General features: G+C 37.0%; 1 protein-coding gene across 1 annotated transcript in view; it reads right to left on the reverse strand.

The window, feature by feature from the left end:
- Window positions 1–18,899, reverse strand: part of LOC120534593 (centrosomal protein of 290 kDa-like) — a 155,850-nt gene that overhangs the window by 89,521 nt on the left and 47,430 nt on the right. Inside the window, exons 12-17 of the mRNA XM_039762182.1 lie at window positions 18,428–18,515; window positions 17,816–17,931; window positions 17,019–17,098; window positions 8,190–8,319; window positions 4,751–4,915; window positions 3,387–3,536 (exon numbers count right to left, since the gene is read on the reverse strand). Of these exons, the coding sequence (XP_039618116.1) occupies window positions 3,387–3,536; window positions 4,751–4,915; window positions 8,190–8,319; window positions 17,019–17,098; window positions 17,816–17,931; window positions 18,428–18,515 (729 nt within the window). The remainder of the gene's footprint in view (window positions 1–3,386; window positions 3,537–4,750; window positions 4,916–8,189; window positions 8,320–17,018; window positions 17,099–17,815; window positions 17,932–18,427; window positions 18,516–18,899) is intronic.

Consider the following 18,899-nt stretch of genomic DNA (forward strand, 5'->3'; position numbering starts at 1 on the left):
TATTCCATGTTATAGTGGTTGGGAGTGTGAGCATACTAAATCTTGGCAGTATAAGCATAACGGGATGGCCAGCCCTGGTTGACATGTCAGTCTGCCGTAGGTCACACAATCTCTCTCGCCTCATAAGTCAATTCATCATCAATTAACATATTGCATACATCTTTACAATGCTGAAGGAAAGTGTAACAACAGGAGAAAGCCAAAGCAATACAGAGACAAATGGTCAACTTCACAGACAGTGAACAGGCAGGAAAGTGAAACAGGTACATGAAGCTGTAAGGCAGCATCACTAACCACTGTGTCACTTGGGTGTGATGATTCTTAAAAAAATAAAATAAAATTCAGTCCTGGAAATTTTACTCCTGGGTGGCGCAGTGGTAGCGCTGCTGCCTCACAGTTAGGAGACCTGGGTTCGCTTCCCAGGTCCTCCCTGCATAGAGTTTGCATGTTCTCCCCGTTTGTGCGTGGGTTTCCTCCCAAAGACATGCAGGTTAAGTGTACTGGCGATCCTAAATTGTCCATAGTTTGTATGCCTGAAAGTGGGCTGGCGGTCTGCTGGAGCATGGGTTTGGCTCCAGCAGACCCCCCGTGACCCTGCAGTTAGGATATAGCGGGTTGGATAATAGATGGATGGATGAAATTTTACTCCCAATACATGGCTTGAATTGGGTAATGCTACATAGCTGCTTAGTGTTAACATAGCCTGCCGTGAGTGAGACTATTTTTTGCTGATATTTAAAAAAGTTGTAAATAATAAAATGATGACATTATTTGCATTTTCAATAATGTTGCAATTTGAAAGTCTTCAAATATATTTTCTCTTTGAGTTGGTCTAATAGCATAGCAAATTGTGTATCACCTAACAAAGTGAGCTAGTGTTAACTAGTTTGTGTGTGAACAACGAAATACCCATAGTTCAGTCAAAACTGCTTTTCTGAATTGCATCCATTATAACAGACTTGGCTGGTATCTTTCCAACACCCTAACCTTACATTTGTCATGTTTCTAATTTTACAGGGCAATTTAAAAAGAATTGGAACACTTTAAAAATGGATTACCCAGTTACTAAGTAGTACATGAACATGTAGGCCAAACCAAATTGTAAAGCTGCTCTCATAGTCTGACAAATGCACAATTTCTGTCCCTTGTGTCACTTCCACAGTTTAATACATTTTCAGACCCCCAGCTGATGGTTGTCACAACAATATATACATTTTCAAGCACCAAGATCTCGAAACAAAGTAAAAGGTAGCTCTACAATTTGGTGAACGCTTTATGTTCAAACGATACTCACTGTAATTACTGGGGAGTACATCTTTAAAAGTGTTCAATACTTTTTGAGTCACCCTTTTTAATCATTATACCTTTTAAATTTGAAATTCAACTTTATTGAAAAGCAGTGCATTTGCTATTTCCCTTGGTGTTGCACTCCACATAACGGGTGGAGTGATGGCTCTGAGGCTAAGGATCTGTGCAGGTATCCCGAAGGTTGCTGGTTCGAGTCCCCATCACTGCCAAAAAGAGATCCTACTCTGCTGGGCCCATGAGACCCTTAACCTGTAATTGCTCTAGGGGCACTGTACAATGGCTGACCCTGCGCTCTGATCCCAAGGGGTATGCGAAAACTAACAAATTCCTAATACAAGAAATTGTATAAGGCGAAACAAATAACAAAAGTAAACAGTTTCTAGAACATTATACGATACATGACACCATCCCAATATTATATATACTGTAGTTGTCGAGAGTACTAATGCACTGATTAAAAACACAAAAATATAAAAGAATTTGACAGTGCAGAATTGCTCTGAGGCTCAAATTTAGTAAGCAGAAGATTGAGATCAGGAAGAGACATACGAGAATCAGAGACCGGGTTTAATATGAGTAACTGTAGTAGGAAAGTAACTGTTGATCAGAAACTGATAGAGATGGTTACCCAGGTGGGTGTAGTTTTCAAATTTAATTTAACTTTAAATATATACAGTATCTCGCACATTTTCTGACCTGAATGGACACAAGTCCTCAACCAAGTGCAATTCCAGGCCCACAATCCTTTCTTCTACCCAAATGACATGCTGCATTTTTATGTTTTGAATGACCAGGGGGCACATGTATAAATGGCGTGTATGCACAAAAATGCTGTGTAAGCCCTTTTTCACGCTCAAATCGTGATGTATAAAACCTAAACTTGGCGTAAAGCCACGCCAGCTAAATGCTAAGCGTACGCAAGTTCTTGACTCAGTTTTGCAAACTGGCGGCACATAGCGTCAAAGCAGTGCTTTTGTTCAAGTGTGGTTTCCCTTTCTTTTTTAGATCCACATCACTGATGCGACTTTATCAAATACACTGAAATTAACCTCATATTGTTTATTAGTTTAAGGCATCTGATTGTAATTAACCTGTAACAATATAATGGTCCACGGAATGGCCAAACTATTCCAAATATCATAGCTGCTTTAGCGTTGTTCCTCTAAATGCACCAAACAGAGTATTTATTCCACTGTATCAGAGTGTGGAATCACAGCTCTACAGTAGCTGATGTGATTCACACACTTAGAGCACATAGAAGAACACATACAAAACAAAGCTAACGTGCTACTTTAGTTACGATGGTATTTGAGAATCTATTAAATTAAATGATTTAATGATAAAGTTTATGATATTCTACTTTAATGACAAAATAAACTACGCGATTAAAGTGGAAATTTTGAGATTAAAGTTGACATTTTGATCTTTTTTCTCACTGTGTCCCTATTTTTTTTTCTTTTCTCTGTACCCTAATAAGCTTTCATATGACACTCAGACGGTGTGCTATGACTTGCCCTTTCACGGCGACTTTGATATCTGACTTCTTTTTTTATTTCGGGCACTGTGCAACTTTGTGAACTTATGCTTTCAAGTTTCTCCGACACCCTGTGTCACTCGATCAACTTCCTTTTGTTGTTTATACCACTGTTTAAACCAACAAATAGTACGTTTTTCCTTGCCTCCACTTGGTATTCGCTGAAATGTTTCTATTTTCCACTGTGATTTTGCCATTGCCTTTTCACAGAAGGCCGAGCTTAAGGGCTATTTATTATTGATTTGTAAATTCAAAGAGGCGTAATTCTGGGAGGAGTTGGGGTGGGGCAGCTGGCGTGTGCACATGCGTTACTTTTCACACTAACCAGGATTTAGGGAGCGGAAGAACATGGAAGTTGGCGAACGCACAGATTTATGCATCTGGATTTTTTTGTTCGTACGCCATGTTTTAGTGTGAATTCTATGCACAGGATTATGCATGAGGCCCCAGATGCTTATCATACCAGGCAGTTATGCAGAAAAGGAGGATGCTTTCAAAGACAGCTTGACAAACCTGATTGGCACGTCTTGCCATCCTGGCTTACCTGTAGAAGTCTTATTGCGTGCTCATTTAATGTGTTGATTATTTCAGCACTAGAAGGTGACATTTCTTCAGGGAGGTGGTGAGTTTGAAAGACAATGCTGTTTTTTCTCGTCTGTTGCATCAATTTCACTTCATTTTCCAAGAGTGCAGCCTTGACATTAAAAAAGAAAAAAAATGAGAAGTACTTATTATTAAAGTGTTTATTAAAGATCTCAAAAGTAGTATATTTTGCAAATCGTTTGAGTCACACTGCTCACCTGGTTAGAGTCTGACAGGATAGAAAGGGCATTAAGTAGACAGACTGAACTCTGAGTATATAAAGATCACACTGGGAAATAAAACACTCCTTTGAATACCACTGTAAACTGACTCGGCTGGAAGGAGGTGGTATATTATTGAAAATAGTTTCCCAGAGAACCAAATACTGACGAAAACATGAAAAAAAAACATGCTAGAAGGTCTGGAAAGATTTCCTAGGATGTACTCAGTTCATCCAGAAGTAAATCTCATTAGGTCTGTAAAGTCCGATTTCTCCTCATGTATAATCAGGTGAGTAAGGGAAAGGCTCAGTGGCCACCCAGTCTATATGAGGCAGACCAAGGAGTGTCTAGGGTATCGTTTTGTCAGTTTTGATAACCATGCCCTATTTTTGTACTGGAGCTACTACTAGCAATACCCCCAACTTGCATGGGTAACAATTCTAAATGATCTGGTAACACTAAATTGGATTCAACCTTTTTGCTTTTCCAAAAGGTAATATACCAGTTGTACATAATATATTGAAAAGGAAAAATTAATTTGAGTTAATTTTAAAGTAAAAAAGTATGACAACTTTTGAAATGAGTGCAGTTGTAGTGGTCAGAAGGAGAGTATTTACTCAGTATAGTTTCTTTTTTTTCATTGATTTATACTTGGTATTACCTGGTGGGTGGGCGGCTGCCTCGCAGTTGGGAGACCCGGGTTCGCTTCCCGGGTCCTCCCTGTGTGGAGTTTGCCTGTTCTCCGCGTGTCTGCGTGGGTTTCCTCCGGGGGCTCCGGTTTCCTCCCACAATCCAAAGACATGCAGGTCAGGTGGATTGGCGATTCTAAATTGGCCCTAGTGTGTGCTTGGTGTGTGGGTGTGTTTGTGTGTGTCCTGCGGTGTGTTTGGCACCCTGCCCAGGATTGGTTCCTGCCTTGTGCCCTGTGTTGGCTGGGATTGGCTCCAGAGGACCCCCGTGACCCTATTCGGATTAAGCGGGTTAGAAAATGAATGGGTGGATGGGTGGATTACCTGGTGGAAAATATGGTGGTAGCAGTGGATGGTGCTGCAGTACCAAAATGTGTGAGGCAGATATGCCTTTGATACTCGTCGAATGAACCTACTTTTTCTAATGCCTTCTCCATCTGGTTAATGGCATGTACCGTCTCCTTCCGAGAGTCTCTTATTTCCCTCCGTAGTTCTTCATTACGCCCTGTAAGCTGGTCGACTTGAGCTTTCAGAGACATATTGGCATGAATTGTTCGTTCTGAATTCTTAATATTCATTGCCTAAACAAAAAGTGTATTTTTATTACATAGCCATATACAGTAGAAATGTGTCATATTTTAGGACTTTTTAATTTTTAATTTATCATACAGACAGATAGACTTTTTATGTCCCCAAAGGGAAACTAAATATTAAACAAACAATAATTAACATTTGTTAGTTATATTTGGAATCCAATATTTCTGGCAAAAGGGCCAATATATACATTAATCAATAATAATATTCAGCAGCAAAACCTGCATCCAGTGTAGTCAGTGTCACTCTACATCCTTAAGAGAAACTGACTAGTTTGCCTTTTTTAAAATGATTTTTAAAACTAATGGCAATCTATTGCAATGTATTTTGTATTGTTTTTTTGAAAAATGTCCTAATTACAGACACAATAAAACAGGAATAATCATATATGAATATGTTTACTTATTTTCTGAACCTACTTTTTCCATTATAGCATCTTGGGATCCAGAACCTATCACCGCCAAATTAAGTGCAAGGGAGGAGTAAAATCTGAAACAGAACAGCAGTCCATTGCAGGGCACACTGACACACACTTTTCTCCATCACCCAGTTTGTAGCTGCCAGTTACTTTCTTTAAAATGTCTTATTTATATGATTCTGACATGCCATTTGAAGTCTGTTATTGACACCTAAGCTATTAGCTTTGAAGCATCTTTCTGAAGTATGTGGATAGGAATAACTTAAATTTCATCTAATCAAACAGACCTGGCGGAGAAGTATCTTTTTACTTGTCAAACTGTTTCTGAGTTATCTTCATATAGACACTTTCTTAGATATTGCATTTTTATATAGATTTCAAAAAGTAAATAAAAGGAGAATGATATTCTTTTAACTTGACCATACATTTTATTTTGAAAAGGCTGAAAGATATCTTATCATTTGTAAAGTCAATCTATACAATTCATATACAAATTGAATATTTTGTGTAATTATGAAATATGACAATACTTCAAAAAGAAAATTGCTACATTGTACAGAAAATGTTAAATGTTATAAATTTAAAAGGAAGGAATAACCGGATGCCATTATGAGTTAAATTTATAAGCTGTTTCTGCTATTGCCAAACAATCTGATGTATCGTATCAGTCCTTTGTCTGTTTAAACAATGCAGCTTAGTTTTTTATGGTATTTTATGGTCTGCATTTACAATGTGAAGGTCATTTTTGTTTTTTCTTTCCTTTGAGGCATATTTCAAAAGGATTCATGTCTTCTGATCTACGAAGGTATACATGTTGAGTTTACTATCAATATATCACTGTGGAAAAGCAATTTGCACCATTGAGAGATTTTTCTGTTATCTGATGCTAACAACGCTTTAGATGAGCTTGCATAGATGAACTATCGTTCATATATTGTATGCTGTATTATGAAACACATTTGTGTAAATTTGTGTTTACAAGCTGCAAAAACAGAGGTAAAAAATGTTTCCCAACTGAGGCCATCATTGAAGTGATGATACCGTATTAGGTACACTATTTTCTAAGTGAAAGATTTTACCACCGTGTACAGTGTTTAATTGAAAGTTCTTCCGTCTTTAAAGCTCTTTCCTATTCTGCTTCTCACACAAGTTTAGCCGGTCAAGAATAAGTGCTCACCTGCAAGGTATCTTAATTCAGTAATCTACCACATTTGGGAAGGTGCTGAATGGAGTGGTTTGTCCCAAAAACTGAGAGGTAGGAGAGTCATGGTCAAAGGGAGTTTCTTAGCTGCATCCTGCGTTAATGTTCCCAAGTAATGTATGTTGTCTTTGACTAACATGTTTAAATTTTATGCTACCAGCCCTTACGAATGAAATGTGATCATGGATTGAAGAGACTGACATCAAAATGGAGCATCAAACTTGTTTCTGGCTTTAATCATGGATAAAGTTCCTAACTAGTATTGCAGCTAGTGTAGTATTGGTACCATGGCTTGTTTTACATTATCATCACATGGACAGAGTACAGTGAAATTCTTCCTTGCATGTACAAATCATCTCCACATTCTGGCATCATGATTAGTGACCATAAATACCTTACCGTGAAACTTTTGTCTTCCTTACCTGAAACATCTCAGAACATATTTGTAATAGAGTTTTAAATACTATACTTTGATGAACTCTCTTTGATTATCCCTCACTTTGTTAACAAATGTGTTATTTTTTGTTTATTTTTAGGCTCCTTGGTGTTATTCTGGATTAGGAATAGCCATTGTAATCATGACCGGAGATGTCTTCTACCAAAGGCACTCTTTTGCAACTATTGATTGTATAACTGAAGCGATGCAGTTTTTTACTTTTAGCTTATCTAATTGTTAAAGAGAGTCGAGTGTGATGAATCATCAAGACCAACAATCATGCAAATGCAGATCAGTAAATGGGTTGATCAAAAACTATACCAAATAAGGCAAAGCAAACAGAAGTCAAAAAAGAGATAAAATGAAACAAGTAAAATAATGCTCAGTTGAATAATTAGAGTAAACAAGCGCAGTCTGAAGTGCTGCAGGTTAATATGGCCATAACATAGGCAAATGGGATGGTCCCAATATGAAAGATGCTAACAAACATTATAATCATGTTTTACCAAAGATGGCTAGATCTCCCCTAGTTATCTTCTATAACTCTGTGGTGGCCAGTAAAATTTTCTACACTGTGATGTGCTGTGCTGGTAACATTACTTCAAGAGAGGTCCACCAAATCAAAAGATAATTAAAAGGACAGGCTCAGATATGGGACACACTCTGGACCCCTAGCAAAGGAGAAAATGAAAACAAACCTGAGTGCCATTATGAACAATGCTGCTCATCCTATCTCTGACACACTAACACTGAGGACTTTCAGCCAAAAATCATTCAGCAGACGTATGTCAAGAAACATTACTGGGGCTCCTTTATACCAACAACAATATGTATGCATAATGTCTCATTGTGACTAGGACTGACAAGTCAAAAGCTTTCTGTTTTTATAAATTTTCTTTGTTTTTAGTCATTCTGGTGTGTGTTCAGATCATAGAGCATGTGTATATATTTATTTATCTATCTATTCATGAATTAATTTATTTTAAGTGCTTCTGTAAAAAGCCGAATTTCCTCCTGGAGACAAACAATGCTCAGTCTATCTCTCCATCCATTCATCCAGCAATCCATCATTAGCCTGCTGGCAGAAATTAGTTTTATTCTAGGATTCACAGAAACAGACATTAAGAACAAACGTGATGCTTATTCTTCAGCAGCCTTTGTAAACGTGAAACAAAAATATTAATGTTATTTGAAGTAAAAACTTACATTTAACAGCCTTTCTAATACAGGAATATGAATCTCCACTTCTTTGCCAGAGCCTTTTTGTGCATCTTTTATTGCTTGCATTATTTCTCGCATTCCTTGTTCCAGCTGGCTATTTTCTTCCATTTTTTCACTTACTGTAAATTAATTTACAAACATTTATCATATAAATTATAGAAATAAATGACACTACAAAATCATCTAGTCTTAGATACATGTCTTAGGATGAAAACCTTTGTAACTGTATTTTGTGTATCTTGCCCTCAGGTCTAAAAAAATAGCTTTACATTAAGCTATATAAACAATTTACCCTTTTTTGGCTAGAGTGCATCTGTATAAAATATATAAATACTAGGGGGCTTTGCTCACCAACCCCTGGGTTTGCACTACACGCTGGCCTCTTTGCCGTTCTGTCTCTCACGTATGCGGATGCGGTTGTACAATTTAAACAGATATTTATTTTAATGGGAATTTTTACATATACATAATAGAACTATTTTACATTACAGCGAGTAATTAACCATATTAAAAAAGAGTAAAACTTTATAATTTGAAAGTAAATTGTGTTTCATTTTGCGTTAGAGTTAGTCTCTCACGTATGTGGATGCGGTTGTACAATTTAAACAGATTTTTATTTTAATAGGAATTTTTACATATACATAATAGAACTATTTTACATTACAGCGAGTAATTAACCATATTAAAAAAGAGTAAAACTTTATAATTTGAAAGTAAATTATGTTTCATTTTGCGTTAGAGTTATTCGTTGAGTAATATGATTTTTTTTCTGTTTGGCTTTGAAATGAACATGCACATACTTGATGAATTACATTTTCATCAATATCACATTGAATTTGATTCTGTGTTTGGACTTTCATCGTGACAATGCAACTTATAACTGCCCATGATTTAATTTTGTTTCTTTCCCTCTATTAAATACAATAACTTTATCAAATGTTTGGCTCTGAGATTTGTGAATTGTCTTTGTAAAAGCTATTCTAACCGGAAACTGTTACTGTTTTAATACAAATGGCACATCAAGATCTCCTTTGTTCTGTAATGTTTTCAGTGGAAGATGTACTACATTACCTTTCTTGGATACATCCTTCTTTCTACAGTAATTCGTGTGGTGGAAGACTAGACGGTGTTAACGGTTGTAGATATTCTTTCAGATATTGAAAGTTGATGTTTTCATCTTCCACAAGATCACCACCAACTGTTTCAGTATACAGTAATCCCTCACTATATTGTGTTTCGACTTTCGCGGCTTCACTCTATCACGGATTTTATATGTAAGCATATCTAAATATATAACGTGGATTTTTCGTTGCTTTGCGGGTTTCTGTGGACAATTGGTCTTTTTACTTCTGGTACATGCTTCCTCAGTTGGTTAGCCCAGTTGATTTCATACAAGGGACGCTATTGGTGGATGGCTGAGAAGCTACCCAATCAGAGCACGCAGTTAAGTTCCTGTGTGCTGACTGGCTCAGTGACGAAGCGCCGAATTCGATTGCGCTGCGTCAACCAGAAAGTCTTGTCTCGCTCATTCAGCATCAACGTGTTTCGCTGTGTAAAGAGTTTACTTTTGTGCTCTTTTGTGTTTATCTTTGTGCATAGTCAAGCCCTTCATTATGGCTCCAAAACGATCTGTCTATCGTAATGGCTGTAACATATGTGATATTGGAGACGCTCGATATCTTTAAAATAATATTTAGGTTTTACTGTATATAAGCAGTGTGTTTACATACATAGCTTCAACAAATCTTACCTAATATCAAAGAGAATACAAAGGGTTTATGCTGTATAACTGTGCGGGAAATGTTTATAAGAGTGTGGGAGAGTTTATAAGGGCTTAAAATATATAAAAATAACCATATGAACATATGGTTTTTACTTCGCGGATTTTCACCTTTCGCGGGGGGTTCTGGAACGCAACTCCCGTGATAAATTGGTAGGATAGGTTTGAATCCTACCTGGCAGGTAGAAAATTCTTTGTGAGTTGTGGTAATCACATCTCAAAGACGCATGATATCCGATATGGTGTTCCACAAGGCTCTCTCCTGGGTCCGCTGCTTTTCTCAATCTACATGCTCCCGTTAGGTCAGATTATCTCAGGGCACAACGTGAGCTACCACAGCTATGCTGATGATACACAGCTGTACTTATCAATAGCACCTGATGACTCCGACTCTTTCGATACACTAACACAATGTCTTACTGGTATTTCTGAATGGATGAATAGTAATTTTCTCAAACTAAATAAAGAGAAAACTGAAATCTTAGTAATTGGCAATAATGGATTCAATGAGGTTATCAGAAATAAACTTGATGCATTAGGATTAAAAGTTAAGACGGAAGTAAAAAACAGGGGTAACTGTTGACTGTAATCTGAATTTTAAATCGCATATTCATCAGACCACTAGGACAGCATTTTTTCACTTAAGAAACATAGCAAAAGTTAGACCTCTTATATCATTGAAAGATGCTGAGAAATTAATTCACACTTTTGTTTTCAGTAGACTAGATTACTGTAACGCACTCCTCTCAGGACTACCCAAAAAAGACATAAATCACTTGCAACGAGTGCAGAATGCAGCTGCTAGAATCCTAACTGGGAAAAGAAAATCCGAACACATTTCTCCAGTTTTGATGTCACTACACTGGTTGCCTGTGTCATTCAGGATTGACTTTAAAATACTGCTTATGGTTTATAAAGCCTTAAATAATCTCGCTCCATCTTCCTATATCGGAATGCCTGGCACGTTATATTCCAAATCGTAACCTTAGATCTTCAAATGAGTGTCTCCTTATAATTCCAAAAGCTAAACTTAAAAGAAGTGGTGAGGTGGCCTTCTGCTGTTATGCAGCTAAAATCTGGAATAGCCTGCTAATAGGAATTCGCCAGGCAAATACAGTAGAGCACTTTAAAACACTGCTGAAAACACATTACTTTAACATGGCCTTCTTAAAAACTTCACTTAAACTTAATACTGATACTCTGTATGTTCAATTCATCATAATAACTATTCACAGTGGCTCCAAAATCCATACTGACCCCTACTCTCTCTTCTGTTTCTTTTTCCGGTTTCTTTGTGGTGTCGGCCTGCGCCACCACCACCTACTCAAAGCATCATGGTGCACCAACATTGATGGACTGAAAGCCAGAAGTCTACGTGACCATCATCATCAGGTCCTTCCATGAAAACCCTAAATACAAAGAGGACTGTTTGACTTATGTTAGGTAGATTGCCCAGAGGGGACTGGGCGGTCTCTTGGTCTGGAACCCCTACAGATTTTATTTTTTTCTCCAGCCTTTGGAGTTTTTTTTTGTTTTTTCTGTCCACCCTGGCCATCGGACCTTACTCTTATTCTATGTTAATTAATGTTGACTTATATTTATCTTTTATTGTGTCTTCTATTTTTCTATTCATTTTGTAAAGCACTTTGAGCTACATTTTTTTGTATGAATATGTGCTATATAAATAAATGTTGATTGATTGATTGATAAAGGAAGGATCACTGTAGTCTACTGATACACAACCAATTTGCCATGTAACTCATCGTCATTTTTGGTGTTAATTCGCTTCTCTTCATCTTTTCTCTATGCTAGGATTGCCCGTGTACTCATTTTTTCTGTTGATAATCCTTTGTGATGAAATTCTTCAATAAGATTTGGACATAATACGGCTTCTTTACTTGAGAACTTAAAGTGAGGAAAACATTAAAATGTATAAGAGCTGAGGGAGCAGAAACTGTGTCTGTCAAAAGCATTCACACGAATGAGAGGTGAGATTACCGTGTGCGTGGTTGAAAATGGTTGAGAGGTGGGCATGACTTGAAAAAATCTCTTGGCCAAAGTCTCATCTCGCGGGACCTGAAAAAATCTTCCAAAAACTCTTATCGCGTCACAGGATTTTTTATATAATAGAGAGATAAGCATAAAACAAAAGTAAGAGATTTCTGTTACCTGTTATTTTATATTTAAAAGAGTAACATCTACACCAGGTGTCTGGCAGAATTTTAAAAAAGCAGTTGTAATCTGAAGTATTCAAATTAAAATTACAGGTACAAATTTAAAGTACAGCAGTAACAGACGGGAATACCATATGTAAGCAGTTGGTTGACAAACAAATAGTATACCAATAAAGTGTTTTGTAACACAACAAGGAAGTGGGCTACTCTGAATGAGTAGGCCAAAAAACTAACCTAATTACTTTGAAGAAGAGTTCCCTTCATCAACAACATTTATTTATATAGCACATTTTCATACAAATAATGTAGCTCAAAGTGCTTATCATCTTATTCATCCATGCATTCATTTCCTGAACCCTGTTAACTTAGATTCCACCAATAAATTCCTTTTCGCCATTTTATAGTACACACAGTTCTTAATAGAGAGCTTTAAACCTAATTGGTTCTTAGTCTCTGGATTCAAGTAGTCATTTATGCTCAAGGTTAATTTCTAGGGTGACTACAAGATTATTTTGGGTCAAAAATGTCCAAACACCTACATGGAAAGCATAGTATAGTGCCTTATGGTGTCTGTGATTTTCTGTTTAAAGTAACTTGCACACCAAAGTGCTCCTGGGCAAGTTATTGCTTACTGGGATCACCTACTGCTAGTGAATCTGCTTCGCGTGCTTTGTGTTTTTGTGGCATTTATTTTCATTGGGTGTATCAGGAGACTTTCTTATCAGTACACACCTTTTTTAACAAGTTACTTTATTTTAAAAGACCTGTTAATTATTTTAAAAGACTGCTTAACTTACCTTGTGCATCTGTATAAATTTCATTTGTGATGTACTGTATATATTATTATGGATGGACTGGCATACCGACCTGGATGGACTCCATTTTCTTACTTGGCTGGGAGGCCAGTATAACAAGTGGTTAGAAAGGGAGGTGTGACAACACAGAGCTAATTATGGCAGCATGGTGGTGCAGTGGAAACACTGCTGTAAGTAGACCAGAGTTAACTACCTGGGCCTTCTCTGTGTGGTGTTTGCATGTTCTCCCCATGTCTCCCAACAGACCTGCAGGTTAGGAGGATTGGAGACACTAGATCAGTCTACATGTGTAGGTGTTAACCCCGTGATGGACTGGTGCCATGTCCATGGGTTGTTCCTGTCTTGTGCCCTGTGCTTACTTGGATAGGCACCAGCTCCCAACGTCCCTGATCAGAATTAAAAGGGCTTTAAAAATAGTATATGGTATAGTACTTACACTTTGCTTCAGTTTGAGCAGAGTGGGCTTTTTTGTGCTGTAATTCTTTTAAAAGTTGTTCATTCTGTTAAAACATAAAAGAACATTTTGAAAAAAGTCTTTAACTGCTTACTTTGGTTAAAAGCAGCTATTGATAGGCCATGAAAATCACAACACTCTTTAAATATGCTGCTGTCATTTTTCATTATTTTATATCAGGTTAAAATGGCTTTTAGTATGTTTAATAGCATAGCTGCTTTATAACAGACACTGCACCTCAAAATGTTACCCTTTTTTTTTTTTTTTAAACTCATTATTAAATATACTCATACATCAAAGTTAACCTTGATATTTGTTTTACCCAAACCATAAGTTAATTTAGTTTAAAGACATTTTGGTTTAAAATGATTTTAATAAAACAGTGAAGAATAAAAGCAATTAATATGGGTGCAACAGAAATGAGAGGTATCCTATACATTTACATTTATTACTAAACTAACAGGCTCAAAAGTTTGTAGTTTTTTTAGCTGGTTAGCTAGCTGTTTGTAAATGGAAATTACTCAAGGGCTGCATCAAACAGGGAGAATGAATGCAGAAGAGAAATAAACCCCTGCAGCCACTCTCTCTGAAAACTGGCCTCTTTCTCTCACCAGTAAGTCTTTATCCCAACATTTCTGCTGACCCAAGACTCAAATACTCTTCTTTTATTAGGTGGCTTTAAAAACCCTCCATCACAGTGTCACAGATGCTTTTGCTACAGAAACACCGGATTAGAATTCCCTCTAGCAGTTCCCAGTCTTCAAAGTGAATCATCTTCTATTTTCTAAAATGGACAATCAAGTCACTATTCTATCAGCCTGAGACCATGTGCTACCTCTTACAACCTAGGGGGTCTCTAATCTTTACAGCAGGTTTACTTCCGCTGCCGAAGTCCAGCTCAGAGAGAATGCGAAGGAGTGTTTTTACGCAGTCCATGCACATCTTGAATAAAGAAAGTGTCTAGAACTAGAAGATGCCCTATTGTTAACTCTCTTACATTGTTATTAAGTGATTTATTTGTGTATTATTTATTTATCACATATTTAAAATTCAATTAATGATTTTTGATATTTATAAAGTCGTGTATTATTGTTATTGTTCTTTTGTAGTTTTCTTAAAGGAACAGTCATTGGTATTGAGCAACTAAGCACATATTGTACTATGTACATAATTTGTATGTGACAAATAAAATTTGATTTGATTTTTCCTGCACCTTAACACCCTGGGAATACTGACATTTTCCTGTCAGGCACAACGTTTTCTCTGTACTGTCAAAAAGAGCAGCAGCTCTGGACCACCAAATACATTTACGGAGCTAACCACTCACTGGTGGTGCACTTTTTTCTACAGTGTCACTCAAAGTGGGGAAAACCCTATCTCCTCATCCTATTTCTTGAACCCTTTTGGACCCAATACCCATTCCTGTGAGAGCTGGGAACTGAGCCAGGCTATTTGACCAAAAGACAAACCATTAAAATATAGTGCATTTATACTTTTATTAAAACAAAGTGTGCTCTAAATTAAAGTGAAGTGCTATAAGTCGTCTGAAAAAAATCATTAATAAATAAGCCATTAAAACAGGAGCTCTTCCGTGAAAATTAAGTCAATCAGAAATATCCATGAATAAATCCAAAATAAAACCGTGCCATCTTCTGGTTCTCTTTTTCTTGTCCTTTCCGAGCACAGTGAATCTCCCACTATCCATCTCACAAGTTCACCCTACCAAAGTCTTTTAGCCAGCAGAGACCCCAGCAGCCACCATGACTGCCTCTGTCGGCGTCTGCAAAGACACTCCGAGCCAGGCCCTCTTTCTTCCTTATGACATACTGGCACCTACTGGATCCCTAAGAGGGTTCCTCTTATGTCCTTTGCTCCTTCCAGGGCTCAGCACAGGGCAATCCCCTCTGGAGCGTCGATCAATCAGTCCTCCACAGGACGCCAACTGCCTGCTTCGCATCTACGAGATGGCTCGTACTCCTTGACTGTGCCTTCGTTCTTCTCTATTTTCCTTTGAAAGTTGGTTTGTTGTTGTTGAGTGTGGTGGTTTGTGTGGGTTGTTGTTTGTTTGCTTGTTTATTCTTTTTTCTCTCTCTCTGACCTCCCCTATCCTTCTCAGACTACTCTTTTATCCCTCCTTGTGCAATTATGACCTGCAGAAAATAAATGAGGCAATTGGAACCAATTACACAACCACCTACTAGTGCAATCACTCCATTAATAAACACACACCCACGGAGCCTGAGCTGCACTGTTTTTAATTGTTTCTCTAAAATAGCATATTGCCACAGACCTCTCTTATCACAGAGTTAAATAATATTGTTTTGTAATCCAGTCCAATCAGCCAGGGCCTTCATGGTTCAATAGCATTCCAGACTGGGCTGCAGATTTGTGACAGTGGAGTTTTCAAGCGCACTGCCTTAATATTTCTGTCCACACATTGGAAAATACTAATACATACTCCAAAGGAAATTAACGTAAAAAGTTTGAAAGGGTCATAGGGTCATAAATATTTCACATACAGAGTACAGTGAAAGTCTTAGTGCATTTGTGTAAATGAGAACAATTTTGATTGGTGAAATGTCAGTTTAGTAAGTGTACACTGTCACCTTTCAGAGTCATTTGCCCCAAATTTACTCTGCTCACCATTAAGTGTCATTATTAGAATACAATTAAGGAAGTTAATTTCACAGAAATAGGTGAATTAAAAGGAAAATTAGAAATTCAACATTTAACATAATGGCATTTGAATGCTGAAAGACAGAAGAAAAAAAGAGCAGCTAATTAAAGGATGAGATCAATTAAAAGAAAAATGACTGACTGACTGTGAAGTGATAGTGGGTACAGAGGACTGGAAGTGAGAATTGCTGCAGCAAATGAACAAAAAAGAAAACAAGGATTAGAGAGGAGCCATAATTAAGACTTCTTTCCAATGCCCAAAAGAAATATAGTAATGACTGAAGGAAAAAAGTCATAACAGTAATGTTATATTTAGCTCATAAAATGCAATAATTTATCAAAGTTACCAAACATTTCATAATTTCACTATATTCTAGTATCGCAAGATAACATGTACCCCCTGAGATGTATATGGTCATTCATCGTTAAGTGGTTAAATAGGTGTTGAATTATACAAAAATATACACACTGTGGTCTCCCGGGCAGATAGTCCATTCTCCAGGATGGCATAAGCTTATCCAATTTACATATCTCTGAGCTTACCCCTTAACAGTGATAGATAGATAGATAGATAGATAGATAGATAGATAGATAGATAGATAGATAGATAGATAGATAGATAGATAGATAGATAGATAGATAGATAGATAGATAGATACTTTATTAATCCCAAAGGGAAATTCACATAATCCAGCAGCAGTATACTGATACAAAAAACAATATTAAATTATAGAGTAATAAAAATGCATGTAAAAACAGACAATAACTTTGAATGGTATTGAAGACATTGGAAAAAATCAAAAAACAATAGCCTCACAGTGCTGCCAGGCTTGTCCAGGTAGGAATAAACTTCATGGAGAAGACAAATGCTTGCAACCTCCACTCCAAATTCCAAACTGCAGTGAGTCCAGTTGCCTTTCACAAGAGGACTCATATAGTTCAAGACGATCCTCTCGAAGGTCTTCATGATGTCGGACATAAGGACCACTGGTCTGCTGTTATTGAGTGAAGAGGTGCCTGCAGTCTTTAGAATGGGAACAATATAATTTTCCACAGTTTGCAGTGGAACTTTCTGGAACCTTACGAACAAACTGAACAAGTAGCAGAGGATACTGCAAAGTTGGTCAGCACAAGACTATGTTTCATCAGGCCCCATGGCTTTTCCTATGCGTAACCTCTTCAGTTGTCTCCTCATTTGCTCATCTGTTATGGACTGCCCATACTGATAGTCAGAATTGGACTCATCACTGCCCATACCAGTTGAAATGATAGGAGTAGAATAGGTACACAGTGTTGTTGATGTAATAGAGAAGGTGTTAGGAGGCAAGCCATCAGAAAAAGGTGACAGTAAGAAGGACAAAAATCTATAAAAAAATGTATTCAGGGTGTTGGCCTTCTCGAACCCGAGCCCTAGACTGCTTGACTTAATTATGCCCAGTATTATCCAAATATCTTTCATGTTATTCTGAGTCACTTATGTGTAAAATTGTGCCAGCACATGATGTGCCTACATCATCTCTGCATGTCGATCTAGAAGGAACCCTTGGTAAAAACATGAAAGATGTAAAATGTCAATCAATAAACTCCAGACTACCATGGGGGAGTTCAGAATTTAACAGCTGCACACTGCCTCACAGACTTACAGTACATCTACTATAAATTACACAGGTAATCCTTTGTATGTCAAAGCATTTAATTTCTATTCCTCCTACCTTCTGGACCATCTCCTCAAGATCTGCAGAATTTGAAAGTAGGAACATTTTCTTAGAGTGACCCTTCAGACTGTTCATAAACTTCTCAGCAGGCAGCAGATCATCAAATTTTAGATCTAAAGGAGACAGAATTTTTAATATGTTGTATAAATCAAATAAAAGATGTTGTCCATTTAGATAAAAATGGGGCACAATATCCATAACAGTTCTTCATAAACAAGAGCTAATAGAATCATGTACCTCATAACAAAAATCTGCTTTGTACATTTGATCGCTTAAAATACTTTTACAAATAACCATTTCATTTCTTAACATGACATGCCTTATTGTTTCTCAGTAAAAAAAGAAAAACAAGAATTTTTAAAATAATACAGTATATGATCAGTTATAGCTCATCTGCATGCATTTTGTTGCATGAATGAATTTAACCTTTACATTTGTTCAATTCTTGCTTTTGTTTTTTGGCTTGACTGATATTTTTCAGACGGTTTAAAATGAATTAGAGCAACTGTAATTTCTTCAATAATGCTTAACCATTTATAAGTTTTATAACCTATTTATCCAAATGGAGGAGATGGTCCAATTTCCAGACTATGAAATTAAATATCTTACCCTTTTCAGAAGGTCGCTTCCCTTTCTCTTTTGCAAGCAGTCTAATGTATTTCTTCAGTTCAAGCCTTTCATCTTCTAACCTTTCAATCTTGAAAAGTGGAGACAGCACTTAATTCATACTACAGAAGAAAGACATATTGAGATCTTTAGTAAGAAAATAACCCATACACTAAAGGAAGGTGAAAGTGCTGAACTGGCAGGCTATAACCAGGTGTCTTGTGGTTTCTGGGATAACCCTGTGTTTTAATCCAAATGTAGGTGTTGCAACGTATTATAAAAAATATTTATTTGCCCCATATTTTAGATGGACTAACTTCCCATAGCAGTAACTTATGCAGACATTTCACTGTGCATATTATTTATCAGAGCACCTTATTTGAGATTGTCATTGTCGTAATTCAATCATTTTGGAATGGGTTGCTATCATGTCATGTTCTTTGGGGTCTTAAACTATGTGTGCGTATGCAGGCGA

This window comes from Polypterus senegalus, chromosome 8 (genome assembly GCF_016835505.1).
Source record: "Polypterus senegalus isolate Bchr_013 chromosome 8, ASM1683550v1, whole genome shotgun sequence".
NCBI classification, from domain to species: domain Eukaryota; kingdom Metazoa; phylum Chordata; class Cladistia; order Polypteriformes; family Polypteridae; genus Polypterus; species Polypterus senegalus.